This window comes from Urocampus carinirostris, chromosome 18 (genome assembly GCF_059441175.1).
Source record: "Urocampus carinirostris isolate Australia breed hairy pipefish chromosome 18, RoL_Ucar_1.0, whole genome shotgun sequence".
NCBI lineage: Eukaryota > Metazoa > Chordata > Actinopteri > Syngnathiformes > Syngnathidae > Urocampus > Urocampus carinirostris.
The window spans coordinates 19,637,158-19,660,005 of record NC_142366.1 but is presented as its reverse complement, the minus strand read 5'-3'; the positions used below and the strand labels follow the sequence as shown (position 1 = coordinate 19,660,005).

Genomic DNA, 22,848 nt, shown 5'->3' with positions numbered 1-22,848 from the left:
ACAGCAGGAGCGAAGAGTTCCCCCACCGGCTGCCACTTATAACTAATGCTTCGAAAAAAAGAGAAATTAGCCCCAGTGTGGCGTTTGGTGTCACACGCTTGCGTGAGATGATGTAGTTTTCTGCAGGCAGATGTGCGTTTTTTTTATTTTAAAGGCACATGCCAGCAGTTCACGGTGTGAACAGATGTTGGCGCGGGATGGTCCCACAATGCACTTTCTTTAAGCTTTACAGTTTTGTAGAGGAAACCGAAGGGATGCCAGAATTGTTCGAGCGGAGATAACAAGGAAGGGCAAATCGTGGTAAATTGAAAAGTACACGAACACAATTTGTAGCAGCAAATACACATGAACAAATCATCAAATTAGCATATATTATATGTATATATGGGCTTCACGATTAACCAAAATCTAATCGATATCGCGATGTGACGAAGTGCGATTCTGTAATTGCAAAACACTGCGGTTTGAGCTTTGTGTGAGGATACTGCAACCATAACAAAGCTCCCCAAAAGAGGACGCTGTTTTCTTAAGTTTGAAATATCTCAACATGATTAACCCTAGTGTCGTCTTCATTTTGCGGACCATCTTTACTACTCCACTTTTTTTTTACAAGTTACATGGAAATGTGAATAAAAACATCTCATTTTTCTTACCAATATAGTAAAAGTCATAACATTTAGGATTTGGGTTTCAGATTGGTGATGGTGTAATTGTGGCCTGTGTACTCCTTTGAGACATTTTGTGATTAAGGCCTATAAACTAATTGTGGATTAACTTGTGTTAAATAAAATATTGTATTCAGGGTTTTTAACAACACAATGGCGGGTCATTTTAAAGACAGGAGGCTTAAGTACTCACACAAACAAAACTGACAAAAACTGCACTGTTCTTTTAAAATTGGAAATCAAATTGAAATTCAATACTGTTCTGAAAATATGGAATTATGTTTTTTTTAATATACACATATAAAACACACACACACACACATATATATTATATATATATATATTATATATATATATATATATATATATATATATATATATATATATATGATGGATAAATGTACAGATCGATTAATAGATGTATAGATGTCGAGGTGTATAGATAGATAGATGTATAGGTGTATAGATAGATAGATGTATAGGTGTATAGATAGATAGATGGATAGGTGTATAGATAGATAGATGGATAGATGGATAGAGGCAGCACGGCAGCACAATGGTTAGCACGTGTGGGGAACAGTTCTGAGGTCATGAGATCGAACCTTCCTGTATGGAGTTTGCATGTTCTCCCCGTGCTTTCATGGGTTTCCTCTGGGCACTTCGGTTTCCTCCCACATTCCAAAAACATGCATGTCAGGTTAATTGGCCGCTCCAAATTGTCCCTAGGTGTGAGTGAGCGAGCGAGTGAGTTGTCTGTCTGTGTGCCCTGTTACTGACTGGCAACCAGATCAGGGTGTCCCCTGCCCACTGCCCGTAGATAGCTGGGATGGGCTCCAGCCCCCCTGCAACCCTACTGAGGATAAGCGGTGCAGATAATGGATGGATGGATGGATGGATGAAACTAGCATATGGAATATCTCGTGTTTAATTCTCGTATGAAAAAATACCAACGTATTTAGCTTCAATCCGTCGTAGAGCATTAATGAACAATACAAAACGAGCATTGATGTGAAAGAAAGGTTAGCGCGCTCTCCGCTTCTAATCGTCCGTCAAATCATAGATGCTCTTATCTATATCTGTACAATCGGGATAACAGCATCAATCAAAGCGCCGAGAGGAAATAAAGCCAGACAAATTCACGCATGAGCTCCGGTGTGATGCACAGACCGCCATGTCAAACGCACATCACACATTTGAGTTAACGCGCATTGACAAGTTTAAGTGTGCGACGGTATCAACGCTGACTCGGCGCTGTAATGAGCTCCCGGCGGGCATAAGCGCAACTAATCCTCTAGATCTGCAGTGATTACTAAAGGATGACGCGTGGATGAGAAGGCAGACGGGCAAAAGTTACCCCACACACAATCCTACACATATGTGTACACACATGCAAGCAAATATACTGTAAATTGAGATATATTACAAGCTGTTTCAGATTGTTGAGTCTTACTTGTGAGTTGAAAATCAATTGATGTCTTCTCTCCTTTTTTGGAGTGTGAACTTGTCAAATATGCATTGGGTAAGACTATAGAATAATAACCATCCGACGATGCTATTGCTGTCTTCTCTCCTTATTTTGAGTGTCAAATAAGGTTTAAACTTGTCACAGATGCATGGGATAAGAGAATAGTATAGTAACGATCTGACAATGCTAGTACTGTCTTCTCTCCTTATTGTGAGTGTCAACTAAAGCTTAAACTTGTCACAGATGCATGGGATAAGAATAAAGAATAGTAACCATCCGAAAATACTAATGCTGGTCTGGACCTAAGGATCAATTATTGAGTCCTTGCGCACAAACAAAAACTTGAGGTATTTTTAACCCAAGTTTCGGTCAAAAATGGACCAAGCCATTACTAGGGTTAAGTTGATCCATTTTCTGACTTGTTTTACACAAAACAACCCAGATTGTGGGTTGTTCTAAACCAGTGTTTCCCATCTGGTGGGTCAGGACCCAAAAGTTGGCGGCAGACCCATTTTTGGTGGGACACGGGCCTTTACCTAGGCAAAATAATGCTTAGTCCAAGAAAACAGTAGATGGTGTTTATGCCCTTCTTGATTGTTTCTTTCTGTTCAGTCAATCAGAACATTTGAAAGGGATTGAATCGATTTTTTATTTTGTTGGTTTTATTTCCTTTTTTTTGCCCATACAGTGGTATCTCTATTTACGAATGTCATTACATACAAATTATTCAGGTTACGAAGATATTGCCTCTAGATACAAAGGTGTTTCAGGATACAAAGTCAAAAATACAGAACAGTAAGCAATGCTATTAGGTCATTAAAATATTATCAATTTTTAGTTACACGCTTTATTAATATTTTGAATTTATTTTAGTATGCGGCTATTTTAAAGCAGTTCTAGGGGGTCGCTTATGTGTGAAAAGACACCTAGGCCTCCAGCTAATGCTCTTAATTTACAAGTCCCTGTGATAATGTTTTTTCCTACCATATGAATACTGAGCGATAATGATTTTGACGCCCCTGTTCTCCATAAAATGACCCAGAATGTTTATATCACGATCCTGCACTAAATTATGCTCCTCTGTGTGTTCTCTCTATCTCTTTCTCGCTTGACGATAACTCATTTGGTTACTCACTGTTGGGTTCCATTGTCCTCCTCACAGCTGTTGTCATTTGATTTCCCCACAGTTCTTCCTATTATCACGACTCGTCCTCTTTTCATTATTAGTACCTTCCCTTGGTACCTTGCTAGTTTTTTGCCTTTATTGTCACGTTCCAAGCTCCGCTGTCACAGCGCTCTATCCAGTGTACACAAACTGCGGCCTGACCTCCCACACTACAAAATCCGCCTGATGAACTTCTGGAATTCCAACGTCGCTACTTGGACTCACTGGATCTCCAAACCCTTCTATTTGGCTTGTTTGCCTCTGGTGCTCTGGACATTGTTGCCTCGCTGCCTGACGTTCCGTGTGACGGACACTGATAAAGGATAAACCTTTGATTGTACTAATATGTTCTTCTACATTGTGCTTTTGCGCCATCTTAAGGAAAGTCCCGAAAGTGTTTTTAACAAATAAACCCAGTTTTTTTTTAATCCACCCTAGTATTGGGTTGTTTGATTTCTACCAAACGATTCATTTTTCCAACCCAACTGTTTTTAACCCAGTACATTAAACAGTGTTAATTTAACACTAAGCAGCTATGCACCATATGTTCACTGAGGCAGTGTTAAAAGTTTACTTTTTAATTGTTAAAAGGAACCGTGTTTATCATTTGCCCAGTACATATCACTGTATTATGTAATGCAACTAAAAACGAGTGCTGACAAGTACAGGAACACAAACCACTGTGACTCAAGAGATCGAAACCCAACATTTTACTTATCATTTTAGTGCCCAGACTATTGTTTCAGGGGCAGCACGGCGGCGCAGTGGTTAGCGCATGTGCAGCACAGTTCATGTCATGGGAACCTCCTGCGTGGGTTCAAATCCAGCTCCAGACTTCCTTTGCGGAGTTTGTATGTTCTCCCCGTGCTTGCGTGGGTTTCCTCCGGGCACTCCGGTTTCCTCCCACATTCCAAAAACATGCATTTCAGGTGAATTGGCCGGTCTAAATTGTCCCTAGGTGTGAATGGGCGAGTTAGTTGTCTGTCCCCGTGTGCCCTGCGATTGGGTGGCAACCAGTTCAGGGTGTCCCCTGCCCACTGCCTGGAGATGGCTGGGATGGGCTCCAGCCCCCCCGCGACCCTAATAAGGATAAGCGGTACAGCTAATGAGATGAGACTATTGTTTCATGTTATGTCTAATATATGCAAATTTCTAGACCTTCGATTATTTTGATAAAACATGAGTTTATAGGATAATTCAATTATCTTTTCTTATCACTAAGCTCAATATTGTTTTTTGAAATAACTTTTTTGTATCACTAGGAGACAGTTAATAATACACACTGTCCCTTTAAAGTAGCACGATTACCGAGTAACTTAAAATGAACAGTGTTAATTTAACACTTAAAGAGTACACTTTTAATACGACTGTACAAACTTATATACAGTGTTCAAATAATACTGGGGATTTTACTGTAGAGTATAGAAAAATAGACAATTCCCGCGGCAATTGTAAGAGTTGTGATTGGCAGATGTTGGTAGAGAACCGGTAGCGTTGAGTTGTTAGCATAATGTTTTTAACTCAGAGAGATTTATTTGTAATTTTTAACTTTGTCTGTGGGGGGACTCCGCCCCCCCACACCCCAACCCGGTACTGGCAAGTTCATTTCAGATTGGCCCATAATAGTTAGCAACAAGGATATGCCTTGTGGAGGTCTAAAAATCACATTCTTGGTAATAACATAGTAATAACACTGTTATTACACTTTCAAAACTTTTAAAATACACATGTTCAAAAAGAATGGGCCGTTCGATTTGAATCGGTCCACCCGGAATCCATTGAGCCTATTCATTTTGCTGATTCGTTAGCATGTGGCCATTAGCATAAATCTTTATCATGAGGCAGTTAGCATTTAACCATTAGCATCACTTTTAAGCCTGTATCCATTAGCATTACTCATCAACATGTACCCATTAGCATAATTTGTAAATATGAAGTCGTAACAATATTGCCATTACCAATTTTTTTTAGCATTGAAAAGTTAGCATTTAGCCGTTAGCATCACTTTTTAGCATGTAAAAAGTGATGCTTACAGCACTTGGCAATGTAGTCGTGCCTTGCTGAAGCAATCACAACTAAATAGAAATTTTTAAATCGATAGGTACTGTCAAAGTTTTTATTATCACTCCTAATTTTACACAAAACAATATTTCAATAGTTTTTTCTTGCCAATGCGCAAAACAAGTGTTTATTATGCAGCTTTCCCTGCTAACCCCTTTCAGGCTACTTCTACAAGTTGCTGGAGGGAGTCAGAGTATTGCTGCATTCATCTTTAGCCTGCAAAAACTAAAAAAAAAAAAAACTGAAAAGTTTTTATGCAGCTTTCTATCAGATAAACAGGGGATTTTTGGGTTTCGGAGCATGGTGATTTAATGTCAGCAGATGGCAGGCACAAAATTCAGTATGTTAGCATTAAACTGCTTCATTAGCATGTAGGTCACATTCATCTGCTCATCCATTTTCTGACATACCCAAAGGAAATCGGCGGAAAATAAGTTTAACAGCGGAAAGTTTGGGACTCAGCTGGTTCGGTGGTGTTCATATGCTAAATTAATTTGGTGGTGGTAGAGAACCTACCATTACTGTCTAGAGACTGTGTGCCACTTTATGTTTTTAATTACAGTACCGTATTTTACGGACTATGTGGCACACCTTAAAACCCCAAGTAGACCAGACATTTGAAAGTAAGCTTTATAACTGAGTGCACCACGGACTAGGGTGGAAACACATAGTTATAATAGGTATGCGTTACTACACGAGGTTGTACAGTATAATTTCGTGTTTAGGGAAACATTGAACAATCGATAATCATTGTTGGCCAAAGTCGCAATACACTGTATGCAACAGTCAGAGCTCAAACACTTCACCATTAGACAAGCAGTGATATAGATGACATTCAAAAAGGCATTTGAGTGAATCACATTATCATACTATTTCTACTCATGGTGCCAGAAACACTGATTTGCCAAGTGATGGATTAAACAGTATTTCCACTGCTTCACCTGGGCTTCAATAACCAATTTTTCGTATTTGTATAGGTTCATAAACGAGCTTTTATAGTATTTTTTGAAAGACATTTGTTTTTCTGTTTTTCACAACATTATTTACACACAGGTGAGGAAGTGGAAAGACTGTTTAACCAAATAGAATGCACTATTCAAATCAGTGTTTCTGGCATCGTAAAAAATGTGTGATCTTAAGCTCTTAAGCCTTTTATCCGTACCACTGGTAGGGTCTAAGTATCAGTGCCCTCACTGCCACAATTCAGGTTTAAATCCTGAAAATCATTGCAACATAGTATGCCGTGTACATAGAGCACAATTGTTACACGGTATCAGTTACTATAGTCGAAATTTCATTTGCCTTATAGTACGGTGGTTCTTATGTACGACAAATATATGACAAAACATTATAAGGCAGAAAATACAATACCTTCTCAGCACCTTCATTAATAAAACATAACATTCTGATTAACATTGTGTCTGTTGAAAAAACAACAATTTGGAAAATACTCTCTGATTTTAAGACATTTTAGGGGATTTGCTGCATGCTGTGTCATAAATATACGTTTATTTCAAATACAAACAGATAATTACATACATATAAATGAGAGAGAAAAGAATAATGATAACCGCAATGCTAATTTACTTGATTAACAAACGTGTTTACGTTCCCTGTCGCCTGGCAATGAGCATGGCTGTTATTGAATTTTAATTGCTTTATGTCTTAGTTTATAGCACTGATTCGTCAATATTAAAACAATGATAAAACATCATCAATGAAACTGAGTGAAAAGGAGTGGAAGACAAGTAACTCCTGAACATAGGCGGCCAAAACATGCCTGAGGAAAAATCAACATGTAGATCAACTTGACATGTTTATATCCTCACTCAAAAACTATAAATGTTAAGTACCGTATTTTCTGCACTATAAGGCGCACCTAAAAGTCTTAATTTATTTCAAAAGCTGACCATGCGCCTTATAATACAGTGCGCCTTATATATGGCTCAATATTAAATCCGCAAGGTCTCGCAACTTACTCAACAGCCGCCGACTCGATTTTACCCCGAACGTGGAGTAGTCCGCAGTGTATGCTGGGATTTATATACCGGCGTTTCATTGGCTAACCAATGTGTCAATCATTATTTGAATCGATCACTATTGGCTAAAGTTATTCGGAGCCTCGGATTGGCTAGAGGGCCAAAACAAACCCTGCAATTGGCCGAAAAAGATGTGTCAATCATCCGTTAAATCGATCGCTATTGGCTGAAGTTATTCGGAGCCTTGGATATGCTAGAGGGCCAAAACAAACCCTGCAATTGGCCGAAAAAGATGTGTCAATCATCCGTTACATCAATCGCTATTGGCTGAAGTTATTCGGAGCCTCGGATACGCTAGAGGGCCAAAACAAAACCTGCAATTGGCCGAAAAAGATGACTGAATAGCAAGCTTGCTAAAGTACGCCATAAAGAAACATGTTTCATTAGTCTGTATTTGTAAACATTTTACTCTCCTGGATTTACTACACTCACGGTTGTAAGAAGACCATGATTGCGTATCATTATTGAACGTGAGAACTTAGGTGAGTTATGCGGCTTTATATTTTCCCGGTATCTTGTTTTAGAACGATCTTGATGTTGCTGTGATGAGTTGAGTGAATTAAACTCAATTCCAAGTGTTTATTGTCATATGCACAGTAAAGTTGCGAGCGAAAAAGAACATAGAAAGTAAGGAATGGTTGGCATTTCTTGAATTCCAAGACTTTAACCTTCCGAATGATATTTGAAATGACGCATTTAAGTGACATCGTACGGACACCGCATCCGCACTAGAGGTAAGATCGGGCCCAAAAAAAGCACCCGAGCCCGACGCAGGCCCGAGGGGTATTAAACCCGACCCGGACCGAGCCCGACTAATTAACTGGATTTGCTGGCCCGGCCCGAGGGGGCCCGAAATTACATATTTTATTTATAAGGAGGGGTGATTTATGATAACAAATTAAACTCTGCCTTTTGTTACAACATCTAGGCCTAAGTTAAATAAAACTGTATAAACATTTACATCTTTTATATTTCTGTGTCTGCACTGCAGATGTTACATTAAGCGACAATCTGTCATTGACGTTTTTTTTTTTTTGAGGTAGCGAAAACATTTAAGGGCGTCCGTCATTTTGACGACTTGATCATTGGGCCATAATCCACAGCAGCAGTAGTAGTACGTCCTTAAGATTTTAGCGCGGCACTATCATTGAGGGGGTGTTGACGTGTTGTGCCCTTTTCCGACTCCTATGCAAATCCCCCCCCCCCCCCTGATCGTATTCTATATAAAACGCTTATTAAAACAATAAAGCGAGCTAATTATAATAATTGGGAGATCCTAGTCTATATAACGCGTTTATTCAAACAATAAAGCGTATTTTATTCTGCAAATTGCGTTTTTTAACGCGGATGAAAATGTCACCAACGTCAATGTACACTTCCGACAAAAGCGATCGTATTCTATGTAAAACGCTTATTAAAACTCTTACCAGAGTGCGTTTTCCTCGTCAGTTCTCCTCTCTTGAGTTTATCCTTAACTTCTTGTTGGTCCGACTCCATATCGGGGATACCAGGCCAAAACCACGCGAATTTGCGGAGGGGAAGATTATTAAGAGGACAGCATTCACGTCACGTCACGTGCACAGAGCATGCTCTGGCTCCGTTAAAAGCAATTACAGCTCCTTCTCCGTTTTATCCAAATTATTTATTTTATAACAAGTATTCCTTGGTCTAGTATCCATACATAGTTTAAGTATATATTTTTAATGAACATATATTTATAATTATTAATTAATTAAAAAAAAAAAAAAAAAAAGCAGGACCGAACCCGACCCGACCCGACCGTATGACTGACATTTCAGGCCCGACCCGGCCCGAAATTGCCTCGGGTTCGGGTTCGGGCTCGGGCCATGAATCTTAGCTCTAATCCGCACGTGTCTATGACACGTATCTGCTTCTTTGCAAGCTTTGGGAATGTTAAGGGGGTAATCAGTTTGACTGAATCATCTGACTGTTTTGTCGACGTTCCCATTGTAGCGCCTTATAATCTGGTGCGCCTTATCTATGGAAGATATAGGACCAAAAACTATTTTTTGGGGGTGCGCCCGCTAACCCGGTGCGCCCTATAGTGCGGAAAATACGGTAATGGCAGCACCATATGGATAAAAATAGTTTCTTACTATGTTCCCAGTAAAACACTTGAATAGACAATGTTAATTGTGACGAATAGCTGAAATGACGTATGCTATTCGTTGCAGTCTTTGCGTTTCTGTATTTTTTGGGTGGATACATTAAACGTCTCAATGTTTTTGGTTCAAAATTAAAGACAGTGTGTATTAGTTGCCAACTAAATGTCGCATTCCCAATTAGTTCAGGGTGTCCTGTGCTCATTGCCCGTAGATAGCTCCAGCACCCCTGACCCTACTGAGGATAAACGGCGCAGAAAACGGATGGGTGGATGTCATATTTTGTACTGTAACTGTAAATTAGGATTAAAGAAGGTATGATACAAAATAAGGAGACTCATAATGACCAAAACGCTCAATTTTTTTGTGATTTTTGGATGTTTTGCCGACCCGAAGCAAAAAGAAAGCAGACAATTATGACAGCTACCTCTAGGTGAAGCTCGTGTTTTGTAAGATAAATGCCAATTTCAGTTGAGAGTAGTTAATGAAGGCATCGGTGTGACACCATTTTTTAATACATTTTAATATGATAGTGTTTACCTTATTTTCTTAATCCGTATTGTTTATGTCATGATTACCCATGTGATTCAACTGCCTCGGACTGATTGGCTCCCTGTCCCTATCTATACCCTCTCCTATCTGTCCCCTTTTGTCAGTCTGTCTGCAAACCTCAGTTAACACTAGGCAAGCCTATTTGGACCCTGATTCCCACCTGTTTTTTGCTCCGTTCTGTCCCCCGGCTTCGACCTGTTTTTGATCCTGACCACGTCTACTCTTCTGTCCTGGCTTTCGACCTATTTTGTCCCCGACCACGTCTACTCTCATTTCCTGGCTCACGACCAGACCACGTTTTTGCTCTCCTGTCCCGGCTACTAACCCGTTTTACCGTTCCCGACACCGCCATCGCTCGCCACAGAAGATCCACTTCCGCGTTCAGAGAGACCTGCTTCCGGCGTCCATCAATCACCGGATCGTGGACGCAACCGTTTCTCTTTCTTCCAATAAAACTTGTGAGAAACGCAACGCAAGTGGGTCCTGTCTCCGTTATGGTCCAGTTTATTTAAATCTATTAAGTTCGTACCTTTGAATTAAGCAACATTTGAAGAGCACGGTTATGGAAATATTTAAGTTGAAAAATTAAAGGTTACTGGTTCTTTTAACATTACATTATTATCCAAAACATTTTTGGAATAACCATCACAAACTAATCCTCATAAACTAAATAATTTTCTTAAGACTTGGCTTGTTTAAATACAAACACATAAAAGAGACGCGCTTTGCACCAAATGCATATGTCGACCATTTTTTGCACTATGATGACTATTTTTGCACCAAATGCATATTGCACAAACCCTACGATACCAAACTGTATGTAACCTCCTATATGCCGACATTTCTTGGGTAAATTGTGTGTAAATTCTAACTATAACCTTATCCTCCTTGTTTTATAACCTTATCTTCTCTGTTCCTTTATCTTCTTGGGTTTTTTTACCTCACTGTGAATGTGTGAAACTGGAGCGTCATGCCCAATTTCGTTGTCACAATATGTTGACCCATTTTGTAACAAAGACAATAAAAGTATATTCTTTTCTATTCTATTCTTAAACTTTTCAGGACCCAAAAATGCAAGATTGGTGTACTGTACAGTATAACTCAATAAGCCAAACATTCGCATGCACCCTAAAAAGATGAGTAGACTATCTTAACTCTCTTTCACCTACACATGCAAAAAAAATGCCATTGTTTTCCTTACCTGATGCTGCTCATGCTGCCAGCCTCCGAACCCAACTTGCATCTCTCCAGCTGAGTAGCAACAATCTGACGCTCGGCTTCAAGTTCTCGGGTCAGGCGCTCAAACTGCAGCTCCTGCATAGGGGCGGGGCAGACGGACGTTCAACGAAGCTGAAAAATTGTACATTTCATAAAGTTTCTGTGTGTTCAACAGCATTTAACGCTTATCTGTCAACATTTACATACTGCCACTGAGGAGTGTATTCATATGCAAAATGCTTACTTTATTTAGTCAATGAGCGACCTGATGCAACGCTTGCTTCGAGTCATGGAGCGCTAATGCAACTTGTGAAATGAGGTGTCATCATTGTATTTAGCTTGGATGTGACTGGCATGCCAGAGTAGGTGGGAGGAGCTGCCATTTGGTTGAAAATAGTCCATATGCAAAAAATAGCTTGCTCAACATTGTGATATGCGGAGCTCTTTTGAAAGTGTATAAATTAGCCTAATGAGCACATTTGCGGCATTCCTCCATGGATGCTGTTATCCCCACACGGACGAATCATTTGAGTATTGGATGCGTTGTTTTGCAAAAACTGTATTTAGGACACAACTATGATGTAGTTGTTAATTGGGTGCAATGTGCGCCTCCTCAATGAACTCAAAGCATAAAATGAGACTGTGTTTTAAAATTTAAAGAGAATCAAACACATTGGATATCTCAGCGCACATGTTGGAGTCCACTGCCCTTTCACTGAGCATGTACATGAACATGTGTGCGTGTGAGAAGGGCGAGAGAGTTGTAAAGACCGCGTGTGTTGGTCTGATTGGTTTTCAAAGCCATTTCAAGCGGTGAATGACTTGATCCCCCCGCCGCTATCTCAAGTCTCCAAGCTCAATCCCCCAAACTCCTCGACTTTACAGCACAGTGCAATGCAATTCATCCCCTCCAACGTTCTCGGGAAGCACTCACTCATCAATATGCACACTTTCTCAAGCTTTCCACTTCGACATGGTACTGGTGGGAGTGTGCGCTTGTACACACACATACGTGATAATATGGGAGACTGGGAGAGTGAAAGGCAAAGAGAGAGAAAAGAAAAGGAAAAAGAAACACAGAGACGGAGAGAGAGACTGAGATACAGAAAGAGAGACAAAGGGATACAACGAAAGACAAAATGAGAGACAGGTAGAAATGAGTGAGAAAGAGAAAGAGTGTTTGGTCAGTGGTGGTTTTAGGAGAGGCGTTTTTATCATGACCCATGGGGGCGGCACAAGATCATTCCAAAAAATAAAAAAACAATACAGTAAATGTGCTCTGAAAAACAGTTTTGTATTATCTAACAACGTATTACTTTGCTTATTGTCGAATGAGCGCCCCTTCATATCAGCTTTGATGCCCCTGCTTGCTGTGAAGTTTGTGCAAAACTGAGGCTGAGACGCGGAAAAGCATAGGGGAAGGGCTGTGTGGGGGACACTGTACCTTTGAATGGGAAAGATTCTCTGTATTACTACTATACATAAGAAATATCTACCCTGGTCATATTCCTCAAGAGGGTTGACCGACAGCAAGACAAACACATACAAAAATTTAAAAATAAATTAAAAAAGGGAAAAAGTAGCAAAAAACACACACAAAAATCTTTGGACCAAGGCCAACCCAAATGCCCAAACACCCAAACAAGTTAAGCACCTCGGCACCCAAGTTGGTCATGCTTTCGTCCCTCCAGATGAAACGGGACACAAGAAAGCTGCCATGTCACTCGGGTTAGGGTGACATAACGCACTCTTGTTCAACAGCAGGGCCCGACAGCTTTTACTGGTTTACCCCTACCGCATCATACGTGCCCTACCCATCCCTTAGAACGCGTCCAAACATCCCACTATCCTTTCACAACACCTCTCCACTGATTCCTATCACCAACAAGACCTTGAGCTTCCATTATGTTTAGACCTCTTTCCTGCAGTGCACTCATAACACCATCCATCCTCGTTAATCGCGGCTTTCCTCTTGGTCTCCTTCCATTAACTTCTTCAAAATAACGCACACTATTCATTAATTTGAAAATACAGGAAAACAGCTGCGCATATTCCTCACTCTGCCAGTCATGATGGCTAAAGCAGAGAATAGACTATCAAAAGTCGTACCTGAAATCAACCATGTCTCAAGAATGGCTCACTGACCTTGCTGTTTTCAGCATAAATCACAAAATAGGGGAGCAGATTGCTTATGACAATTTCTGTACATGTCAGGCCAGAAATCAAACCCACTACTGCCTGCTTTTAAGGCAAACTACGTAACCACTTTGATACCCATACAGTTGTAAATATCGATATGTTTTTGTCCACCAGATGTTTTCGCTGAATTGTGGCAAATATCTTGAAGCACTGAACCATATCAACACATTTGCTTCAAATTGGTGAAGTGGTGTCATGACTTGCCACACTGATTCCGGGTAAATGTTTCATAACACTGAACCATTTTGACACAATGATTCATATTAATTCACTGATTCAGAATGCTTCAGAGAAACAGAGAGAAACCAAAAGAGACAGGCACAGAGAAAGACTGAGCGACAGGAAGAAAAAGAAAAGGACAAGAACAATCAGAGAAAAAAACAGAGAGGACATAAAGAGGAGCGAATGATATACAGAAAGAATGGCAAACCAAGGAACAAGAACAGAGTTAGAGGAAATTAATAAAATAAAAAAAACAAGAGAAACCCAGGGACTATAACAGAGTGAGAAAAAAACAGAAAAGGAGACAAAACAAGGGAAAAGAAAAGAGTTGGAGAAAAGAACAAAAACAAGAGAGACACCAAGGGACAAGAATCGAGTTAGAGAGAAAAAAAAGAACAGACAAACCAAGGGACAAGAACGAAATTAAAGTGAAAAAAAATAAGCGACAAAACAAGAGACGAGAACAGAGTTAGGGGGAAGAAATCAAAACAAAACAAGAGAAACACAGGGACAATAACAGAGTGAGGAAAAAAAAAACACAAAAAGAGACAAACCAAGAGAAAATAAAAGAGTAGGAGAAAAACAAATAAAAAAAAAAAAAAAAAGAGAAACCAAGGGACAAGAACAGAGTTACAGAATAAATAAAAAAACAGAACAAGAGACAAACCAAGGGACAAGACAAGAGTTAGAGAGAAAAAAAAGAACAGACACACTGAGGGACAAGAACAGAGTTAGAGAGAAAAATACTGAAGAGACAAACAAGGGACAAGAACAGAGTCCGAGAAAAAAAACAGAAGAAACAAATCAAGGGACAAAATCAGAGACAAACACAGACAAGCATCAAAATAAAGGGATAAAGTAGTGGAGGAAAAAAAGAAACAGTGATGGAGAGAGACCCCCGCTTATTTTTCTACCGAGCATTTAATAGTCTTGTTTACCAGAGTGGCAAATCCTTGAGGTGTCAAAATGCAAAGAATGAAAAACAAAATAGTAAAAAAATAAAAAACAGGATTATGGAAATTAATGACACAATGCCTCAAGATACTCTGTGCCCTCTACGGTTTCCCGTTATAACACCTCTCCATTGTGGCAAATACAAAACCCGTTTATGTCAAAACAGACGAATAAATTATCCTTATATTTCATTCCAATATTTTCCTCGAGAAGGACAAAACTTTACATTTTTGAACAGTTCATTTAATATTGTAACATTAGTTGACTTTAACAGCAAGTGTAAAAATGTGTTCTAACTGAATATATTTGTCTTTAATTTGTCAGCACATGACCCATGAGATATTTTTGCCTTTTTTTAGTTAAAGCAGGCAGCAGTAAATGTTGGGATGAAGTTGACATTGTTGGCTAGTGAATTAAAAATTAAATACAGAGTAAAAAATGTCTGACCTTTGTTCATTTTAAATTAAAACAATAACTGAATTAAGTCGTGTTGAAACCTGAAATAAGCATTCGCAGCCCCGCCTTTCATAATTCCATTTCACAGTAACAAAGCAAGTGTTAACGTTTTGGAGGATGATGGACCCATGTGGAGGAGGCGGGAACTGGGGAGAGAGGTGCTCAAAAAAAGGGATTGCATTTACCATAATTTCCGGACTATAAGTCGCTACTTTTCCCCCAAACTTTCAACCCTGCGGCTTATTCAGTGATGCGGACAATTTATGTAAGTTTTCTAACAGCCGTTGCGAGCGTGTTGCTAGCGTGTTGCTACCTGTCACAGGCACCGTTTGGGATGAAAATTATATTATTATTATTAAAGCATTAAAAACTCTCTCGGTGTACCGTCTTTTTTTGTAAATATGTGTAAGCATGTATAATATCTATTTGCAACTGTATATTTTTGTAATGTATTTACTTGTATTCATTTTGGACACTTATTCTGATATGTTTTGGACGGGCGAATGAAAAAGAAGGGGCGTAACAAACGCGGGCTGACGGGAAGTGGGGACCGGTAAAGGTGGGTGTTTGTGGACACGGCGGACAATAGTGGATATATATTTTTCCCACCCTTACCTTTGGAAATATACACTTTTTTCTTTTGATTACTTTCAACGGGACCCGGACTCTGCCGGTCTGCATCAAACTTTAAGTACCGGTATCATTTTACGTTCATTTAGCCGGAACTGTGTACTTTAATGAAGGATAGTCAGTTGCAATCGCGAGACTTAAAGTCGGGTCTGGGTTAATTTTGTGTTACATTTTTTTAATGTGAGCGTATGCGGCTTATACACAGGTGCGGCTTGATTAAGTACAAAGAGAGAGACACCATTTAAATACAAAATACTGTCACATTTGCCATGGCACCAAATTGGCCCCGCCCGTGTGGCGCCAGCTGCGGCTCGTTGACAGATTGGCTTTCCGTCTATTTAGGCTCAGTGCTCTCACGCTTTCTTTGTCAGTCAGTCACCGAACCTATGCCCCGCAAGACGCGGGTTTTGACCCGGTCCTGTTTCCTGTTGGTATTTCCTGTCCGGTATGGTTCCCGTTTATTTTGTCCTGTTTAATATCGGTTTCCAGTTTTGTTCCCGTCTAGTTCGTCCTGTTTAATTTCGATATCCTGTTTTGATATCAATCCTGTCTGTTCCGTCCTGTCCGGTGTCGACCCCATCCGTCCGATATCTGCTTGGGCAATTGGTATCAATCTAGTCGGCCTCTGGCTTCCTATTATTCCACGCCAGACTGCTGCCCAACGTGCATGACTCCCCATTTCCCGTAATATAAAAGGCTTGTGTGAGAAACGTCACGCATTTGGGTCCTGATCCTCTTCCGGTTGTTGACGAATACAAGAAAACCTTCAAACCCCCTCTCCAGACAAAGGTTTTATGATTTGATATAATTTTTGAAAAAATAATCATGCCACACCCTGTGTCCCATATCAAAAATTTAATTTGGTGTCTCACGCTGCCGTTACATAAGAGTGTTGAGGCTCATTTTGTCCGTCATGTGTCATAAATAATGGTTTCAAAACAAGGTGCAAGCAAAGTTATTTTCTAAAAATGTCACAAAAATACTGCGATCAGCGTACTTTTCTTCAGTGCAGACAGCGCTGGTCAAAGGATAAAGAGTATGTGTGTCCTGTGTATAGCTGCGCCCATTCCTACCACTCACCCAATAAAATTGCTCTACATTCTTTGCTTGAGCTTCTGGGATAAATGTTTGTCTTGGGTTAAAGCTTGTTCTGTGGGTTTTTGTCAAGTTTCTCAAAATGGAACAGAGATTGTTTAATGAGCTTCCATATAAAGGGTTATTTAGCGATTTACAGTCACAACGGGGTTTGTTGGCGTGGCATCTTGATTCTATACTGTAATTAAAATTGTGTCTTATATACACTGGACCGAACCATCTGACTCGCAGTATTGTTTTGGCTATTCATATGTGAAAATTGGCTCTGAATAAAGCAATATGCAATAAAAGTTCCATTTTATCTCCGAGCCATGTGTAATCATGAAAAAAAAAATCAAACATGGCTTCCAAACCATGGGTTGCCTTCCCCTGCTCTGTAGTGTAGAATTGTTTATTTATAAATAACAATGACATTTTTTTTGTATTCGTTGGAAAGAAAAAAAAAATCATCGCCATAAGAACAAAAAGTGAGAAGACAAAATTAAGAAATAAAAAACTGAGAAGAAAATGTTTTAATAAAATGTAATATGTGATTGATACAAAAGGGGCCGGCCTGTCGGCTGCCTCTTGTCTGATGAGCTGAAAACAAGCTCTGTCTGATCTATTAATTTGATTGTGGAACCCAATTATTCCAACATTTTGTATGATAATTACAATGAAACAACTCAAAAGTAGATGTTGCAGAAAATATTGGTCCCCTGTTCTTTTAAGACTTCTGAATGATCCAATGTCGACCTAAATGACTGACAAACAGTGCACCTGTGTGTCATTAAGTCTCGGTTTGAATGTACCTAAACAGACAGCATTATGATTACCAAAGAACACATCAGTCAGGTATGGAAAAATTCAAGAAGAAGTGGAATGGAAGAGGAGTTTGCAACATTTACACATTTTCCAGAGCACTGTGCGAGCAATAATATAAAAATGGAGAGAGCATAAACCCACTGCAGAGACCTAGCAGTCCCTCAATACATGTGGCCAAAACAAGGAGAAAAACTAATCAGAGAAGCAACTAAGAGGCCTATGATCACATTGAATGGCCTGCATGCATATACAGCTGAGCTGGGACAATCTGTGCATAAGACAACTACTACTAATACTCTGCATACATTTGCCCTTTTTGATAGAATAGCAAGAAGAAAGCCCTCTCTGAAAGAATACAGTTAAAAGGATTGTTTGGTGTTGGCGAGAAGCCACTCGGGAACAAGGTGCTATGGTCATGGCCATGAGACCATAATTGAACTTTTGGGGTTGAATTCAAAGCGATACATTTCGCATGAGAGTAAAACTGCAAAACTCCCTGAAACCACCTTGAATATCTATCCATCCATTATCTGCACCGCTTATCCTCAGTAGGGTCGCGGGGGTGCTGGAGCCCATCCCAGCCATCTTCGGGCAGTGGGCAGGGGACACCCTGAACTGTTGTCAACCAGTCGCAAGGCACACAGGGACAGACAACTCACTCGCTCATTTACACCTAGGGACAATTTGGACCAGCCAGTTAATCTGACATGCATGTTTTTGGAATGTGGGAGGAAACCGGAGTGCCCTGGGGAAAACCACGCGAGCACGGGGAGAACATGCAAACTCCACACAGGAAGATTTGATCTCATGACCTCAAAACTGTGCCCCACACGCGCTAACCACTGCGCCGCCGTGCTGCCCACCTTGAATGATTTAGATTTTTATCTATGAGTTTGAAACTCCAAATATGTTAAAAAGTCCTCGGGGGGCTAATACTTTTGCAAGGCACTAAAACAATACGACAAGATACTCATTAAATAATACTGTATTTTCCGCACTATAAGGCGCACCTAAAAGCCTTTCTTTTTTTCAAAAGCTGACCATGCGCCTTATAATACAGTGCGCCTTATACATTGATCAATATTAAGTCGCAAGGTCTCGCAACTAAGGCAAGCAGCCGCCGACTAGATTTTTCCTCATAGGCGATGTGGTCCGCGGTGTATGCTGGGATACATATGCCGGCGTTTCATTTCCCAGCCAATGTGTCAATCATCATTTAAATCGATCACTATTGACTAAAGTTTTTCGGAGGTAAAGGAGGCGGGTCCTTTTCATCATTTTCAGGCTCGCATAGGCTAAAGGGGGAAAACAAAGCCTGCAATTGGCCGAAAAAGATGAATGTGAATCACACGTTGGGTTGCACTACGGCATAGAGAAAACATTTTTTACTATTCTGTATTTGTAAATATTTTTCTCTCCTGGATTTACTACTATTAGGTGAGCTGCGCGGCTTTATATTTTTCCAGTATCTTGTTTTAGAACGATCTTGATGTTTCTGTGATGAGTCTATCTTTAAACTAAATTCAATTCAAAGTGTTTCTTGTCATATGCACAGTAAAGAACCCTGTTTCCCTGAACAATAAAATTCTTACTTTGCTGTCCACACAGTTGCCAGCAAAAAATCTGCCATGACCATAGCACCTTGTTCCCGAGTGGCTTCTCCCAAGACTTTAACCTTCCGAAAGATATCTGGAACGATGCATTTGAGTGACATCGTACAGACACTGTTTCCGTACATGTCTGAGAAACGTTTTTGCTTCTTTGCAAGCTTTCAGAATGTTAAGGGGGTAATAAGTTTGACTGAACTATCTGACTGTTTTGTCGACGTTCCCATTGTAGCGCCTTATAATCCAGTGCGCCTTATGTATGGAAAATATAGGACCAAAAACTATTTTTTGGGGGTGCGCCCTATAACCCGGTGCGCCTTATAGTGCGGAAAATACGGTAATAACAATAGTAATGAGTCAATTGGAGTAGGGCGAGGGTGGCAGTTGAGGCAGGGCCGACCTGTCCCCATCATTGTTTATAAAAAAAAAAACATTGCCTAAGATTCCATAAACCCGCCAAGGACATCTAATTCAAACCTAAAAATCCAGTTACTCCCCACATTTTATTTACAATAACATTTACAATCATGAAAGTCCCGTCTTGTTATCACTTGAGGAACGATAGTATTTGGGCTCGAGATGATTGGACTCAGTGTATGTATGTATAAACAAAACCGTCTCCCTAATATCAGTGCTTGAAATTGGATAAACAGCAGCTTTGCCCTCTCACTTTGTTAGTATAAAAAGCAAAAAGCAACAATGTGGCTTCCTACTCTGGAGACAAATGATCCCGCTCGCCGCCATAAAGACTCGGGTGCGGTGTCTGCGCTTGATGGTCTCGGTGTGTGTCGGAAGATAAGGCACAATCATTATAAAGTGGCCTATGGGTAGCCATTAGCAGTGCTGTTTTTGGATAGGAGACAAAAGGCTATCAAACAGAGCTCTGACCTTCTCTTTGAGACGTGACGCTCTCTCTCACAAGCCTTCCCTCTCCGTCCTCAATCAGGAGAGGGAAAAATGAGTGGAAGGGAAGGAGATGGCCAAAAAGGTCACAGAGCTCTCCTCCCTCGCCCCCATGAATACTGAACACCGCCCCTTCCAGCACGCCTCGCGTTACCGTAAATCTAGGACTAAAAGCGGGTACTTTTTTGCTGCATTTTAAAAAGTGCAGCTTTAAATGTGGTGTTATTTTTTCAAAACACATGTACTCTAAATAAAAGACACTGCAGAAGAGTAATTAGTTGCCGACATTATTCATATAATACATAACAGGAGCAAAACGGGAGAATTAACAGTACTTAATTAAATATTTACAACCTATTCATGATATTTCAACTTTTTCAACCACAAATCATATTCTAAATGGATACATCTGAATTGAACAGTGGAAGTTATCAAAAATGATTTTATTTTTTTTCTCCTACTGTATCGTTGGAGTCATTGTCAGGTCGTTTCCTTGAATCCTCGAGGAGCGATGACAAGCAAATGCAATGTGGTTTGGTACTGCGGCAACAATGAAAAGACACTACTCTACACAGTATATATTGACACAATTTTAATTATGTAAAGATGGGTACCCAAACATAATAATCCCATTAGGGTATTAGTCCGACTGAGTATTCCGATTGCAATGGTTGTCCTTTGATTTTCAGATTAGTCTTGCACACATACGCATAAAAGTACCGTATTTTCCGTAACATAAGGTGCATTTAAAACATCAAAGTGGCAAGAAATTTGAAAGTGTGCCTTATAATCTGGTGCAACTAAGATGCTTCAAGTTAGGGTGGATAAAATTGGAAATGCATACGTGCAATGAAATAATACTGCCTAGTGTCACGAAACGGGCCTGGAAGCAAGAAGTCGGAACTCATTTGCGTGGACGATCTGTCACTTTAATTGAGAAAGAAAAGTTGTCCAACACACAAACGGACCAAAAACAAAACAAAGCAGGTTCAAAGGCAGGCAAAATTACAATCTAGGCATTACTCAGATCAAACAGGCATGAACAGGTTTTCAACAAGGTTAAGCAATGATCTGGCAGCGGGCAGTTCCAAAAGGGGCGCTTAAGTACTCCAAAAGCAATCAGTCCAATGCGTCTCAGCCGGTGTCAAGGGGCGGGGCCAGCTGGGCGCCATGACAACCGTGCAGGACATGACACCTAGGGTAACTGTTCTGCGTTTAGGAAACATATCGAGTGGTTTTAGAGTGCCCTCTTGTGGTTTATGTGTTATTTCTTGATGAAAAGAAACAAAAAAAACACACAAAACTTGGACGCAAACCTTAATACGCTAATTGCCCGTAAGTATGAAGCATTTTGTGCTTACTTGAATTAAGATTTTTTTATGGTAACATTTTGTCTGAATTGTTTAATGATACTGCATTCGGTAACTGTTCTGCCTGTGAGAAACATATAAAGTGGTCTTTGTGTACCCTGTTGTAGTTAATTGTCACGGTTGCCATGGCGCCCAATAGGCTTCCTGTTTTTCCACGCCAGACTGCTGCCTAACGTGCATGACTCCCCATTTCCCATAAAATAAAAGCTTGTATGAGAAACGTCACGCATTTGGGTCCGGATCCTGTTCCGATTCTTGACAGTTAATATGTTACTTATGTGTTGCTAAAGTAAATGTTAGGGTTGAAAACAGATGTCATATTGTTAATGTACATCCTATGAAATCAATATTCTAAATTAAAATGGATTCATTTATATGCAACCCTAGCTCTAACTCGGGGGTGTCAAACTCATTCTAACTCGGGGGCCACAGGATAGAAGAAATATTCTGTTGGGGGCCGGACTACTAGATTAGAGCGAAAGGAAAAAAGAGACAGAAATAAGAGAAAGAGGGAGGGAAAAGGAGAGAGAGCGGGACAAAGAAAGAAAAAGAGAGAGGGAGAGAGCGTGAGAAACAAAAGAGATAAAAAGTCATGAGAGAGGGGGAAAAGAAAGGAAGAGGAAGAAAGAAATCCAAAGCGAAATAGAAAGACAGAGGGAGATAAAAGAGAAAAGAAAGCGCGAAGGGTAGGAAGAGAGAAAGAGAAAAGAGAGAAAAGGAAAAGGAAGTTAGAGCAAAAGACGTTAAAAAGACATAGAGAGAGAAAGAAACAAAGAGCAACAAAGGAAGAGATAAAGAGAGACACAGAGAGTGAAAGACACAGAGAGTGGGAGAAAAGGGGTGGAGAGAGAGATAAATACATGTACAGTGTCTTTGTGAGAGGCACCTGGCTTTGGCAACATCAAGTTGACATATTTCAACCTGCAGCTTGTTTTTCTCTTGCGCTTCTCTAAGTGTTGTCTCGCAGGCCGGATTCAATCCCTTAGCGGGCCTGATTTGGCCCGCGGGCCGCCTGTATGACACCTATGCTCTAACTGTAGTTTTAATTCCATCAACCTTATAGTCCAGTGCAACCAATATATGAAAAATAAAACATTATTTTGGGGGGCGTGGCTTAAAATTTGGCGTGCCTTATAGTGTGGGAAATATGGTCATCATTTTTTGGGGCTGTTCAAAATCTGCAGCTTTAAATCAAGGGTAGTTTGTGCAAAGGACAAGTTACGCATTTTCCTTAAATGTGTGGGATTTAATCAGGTGTACTCTGTAGTCCGGAATTTACGGTACTTTTTTTTAGGTTTAGAATTTCACAGATTTCCCCGT

At 40.1% G+C, this 22,848-nt stretch overlaps 1 protein-coding gene across 4 annotated transcripts in view; it reads right to left on the bottom strand.

Moving 5' to 3' along the window:
- The window catches only part of ctnnd2a (catenin (cadherin-associated protein), delta 2a), a 464,623-nt gene that overhangs the window by 295,405 nt on the left and 146,370 nt on the right, over positions 1-22,848 (bottom strand). For all 4 annotated transcript variants that reach the window (XM_088322042.1, XM_088322045.1, XM_088322044.1 and 1 more), the window contains exon 3: positions 11,272-11,384. In XM_088322042.1, coding sequence (XP_088178168.1) covers positions 11,272-11,384 — 113 coding nt within the window. The remainder of the gene's footprint in view (positions 1-11,271; positions 11,385-22,848) is intronic.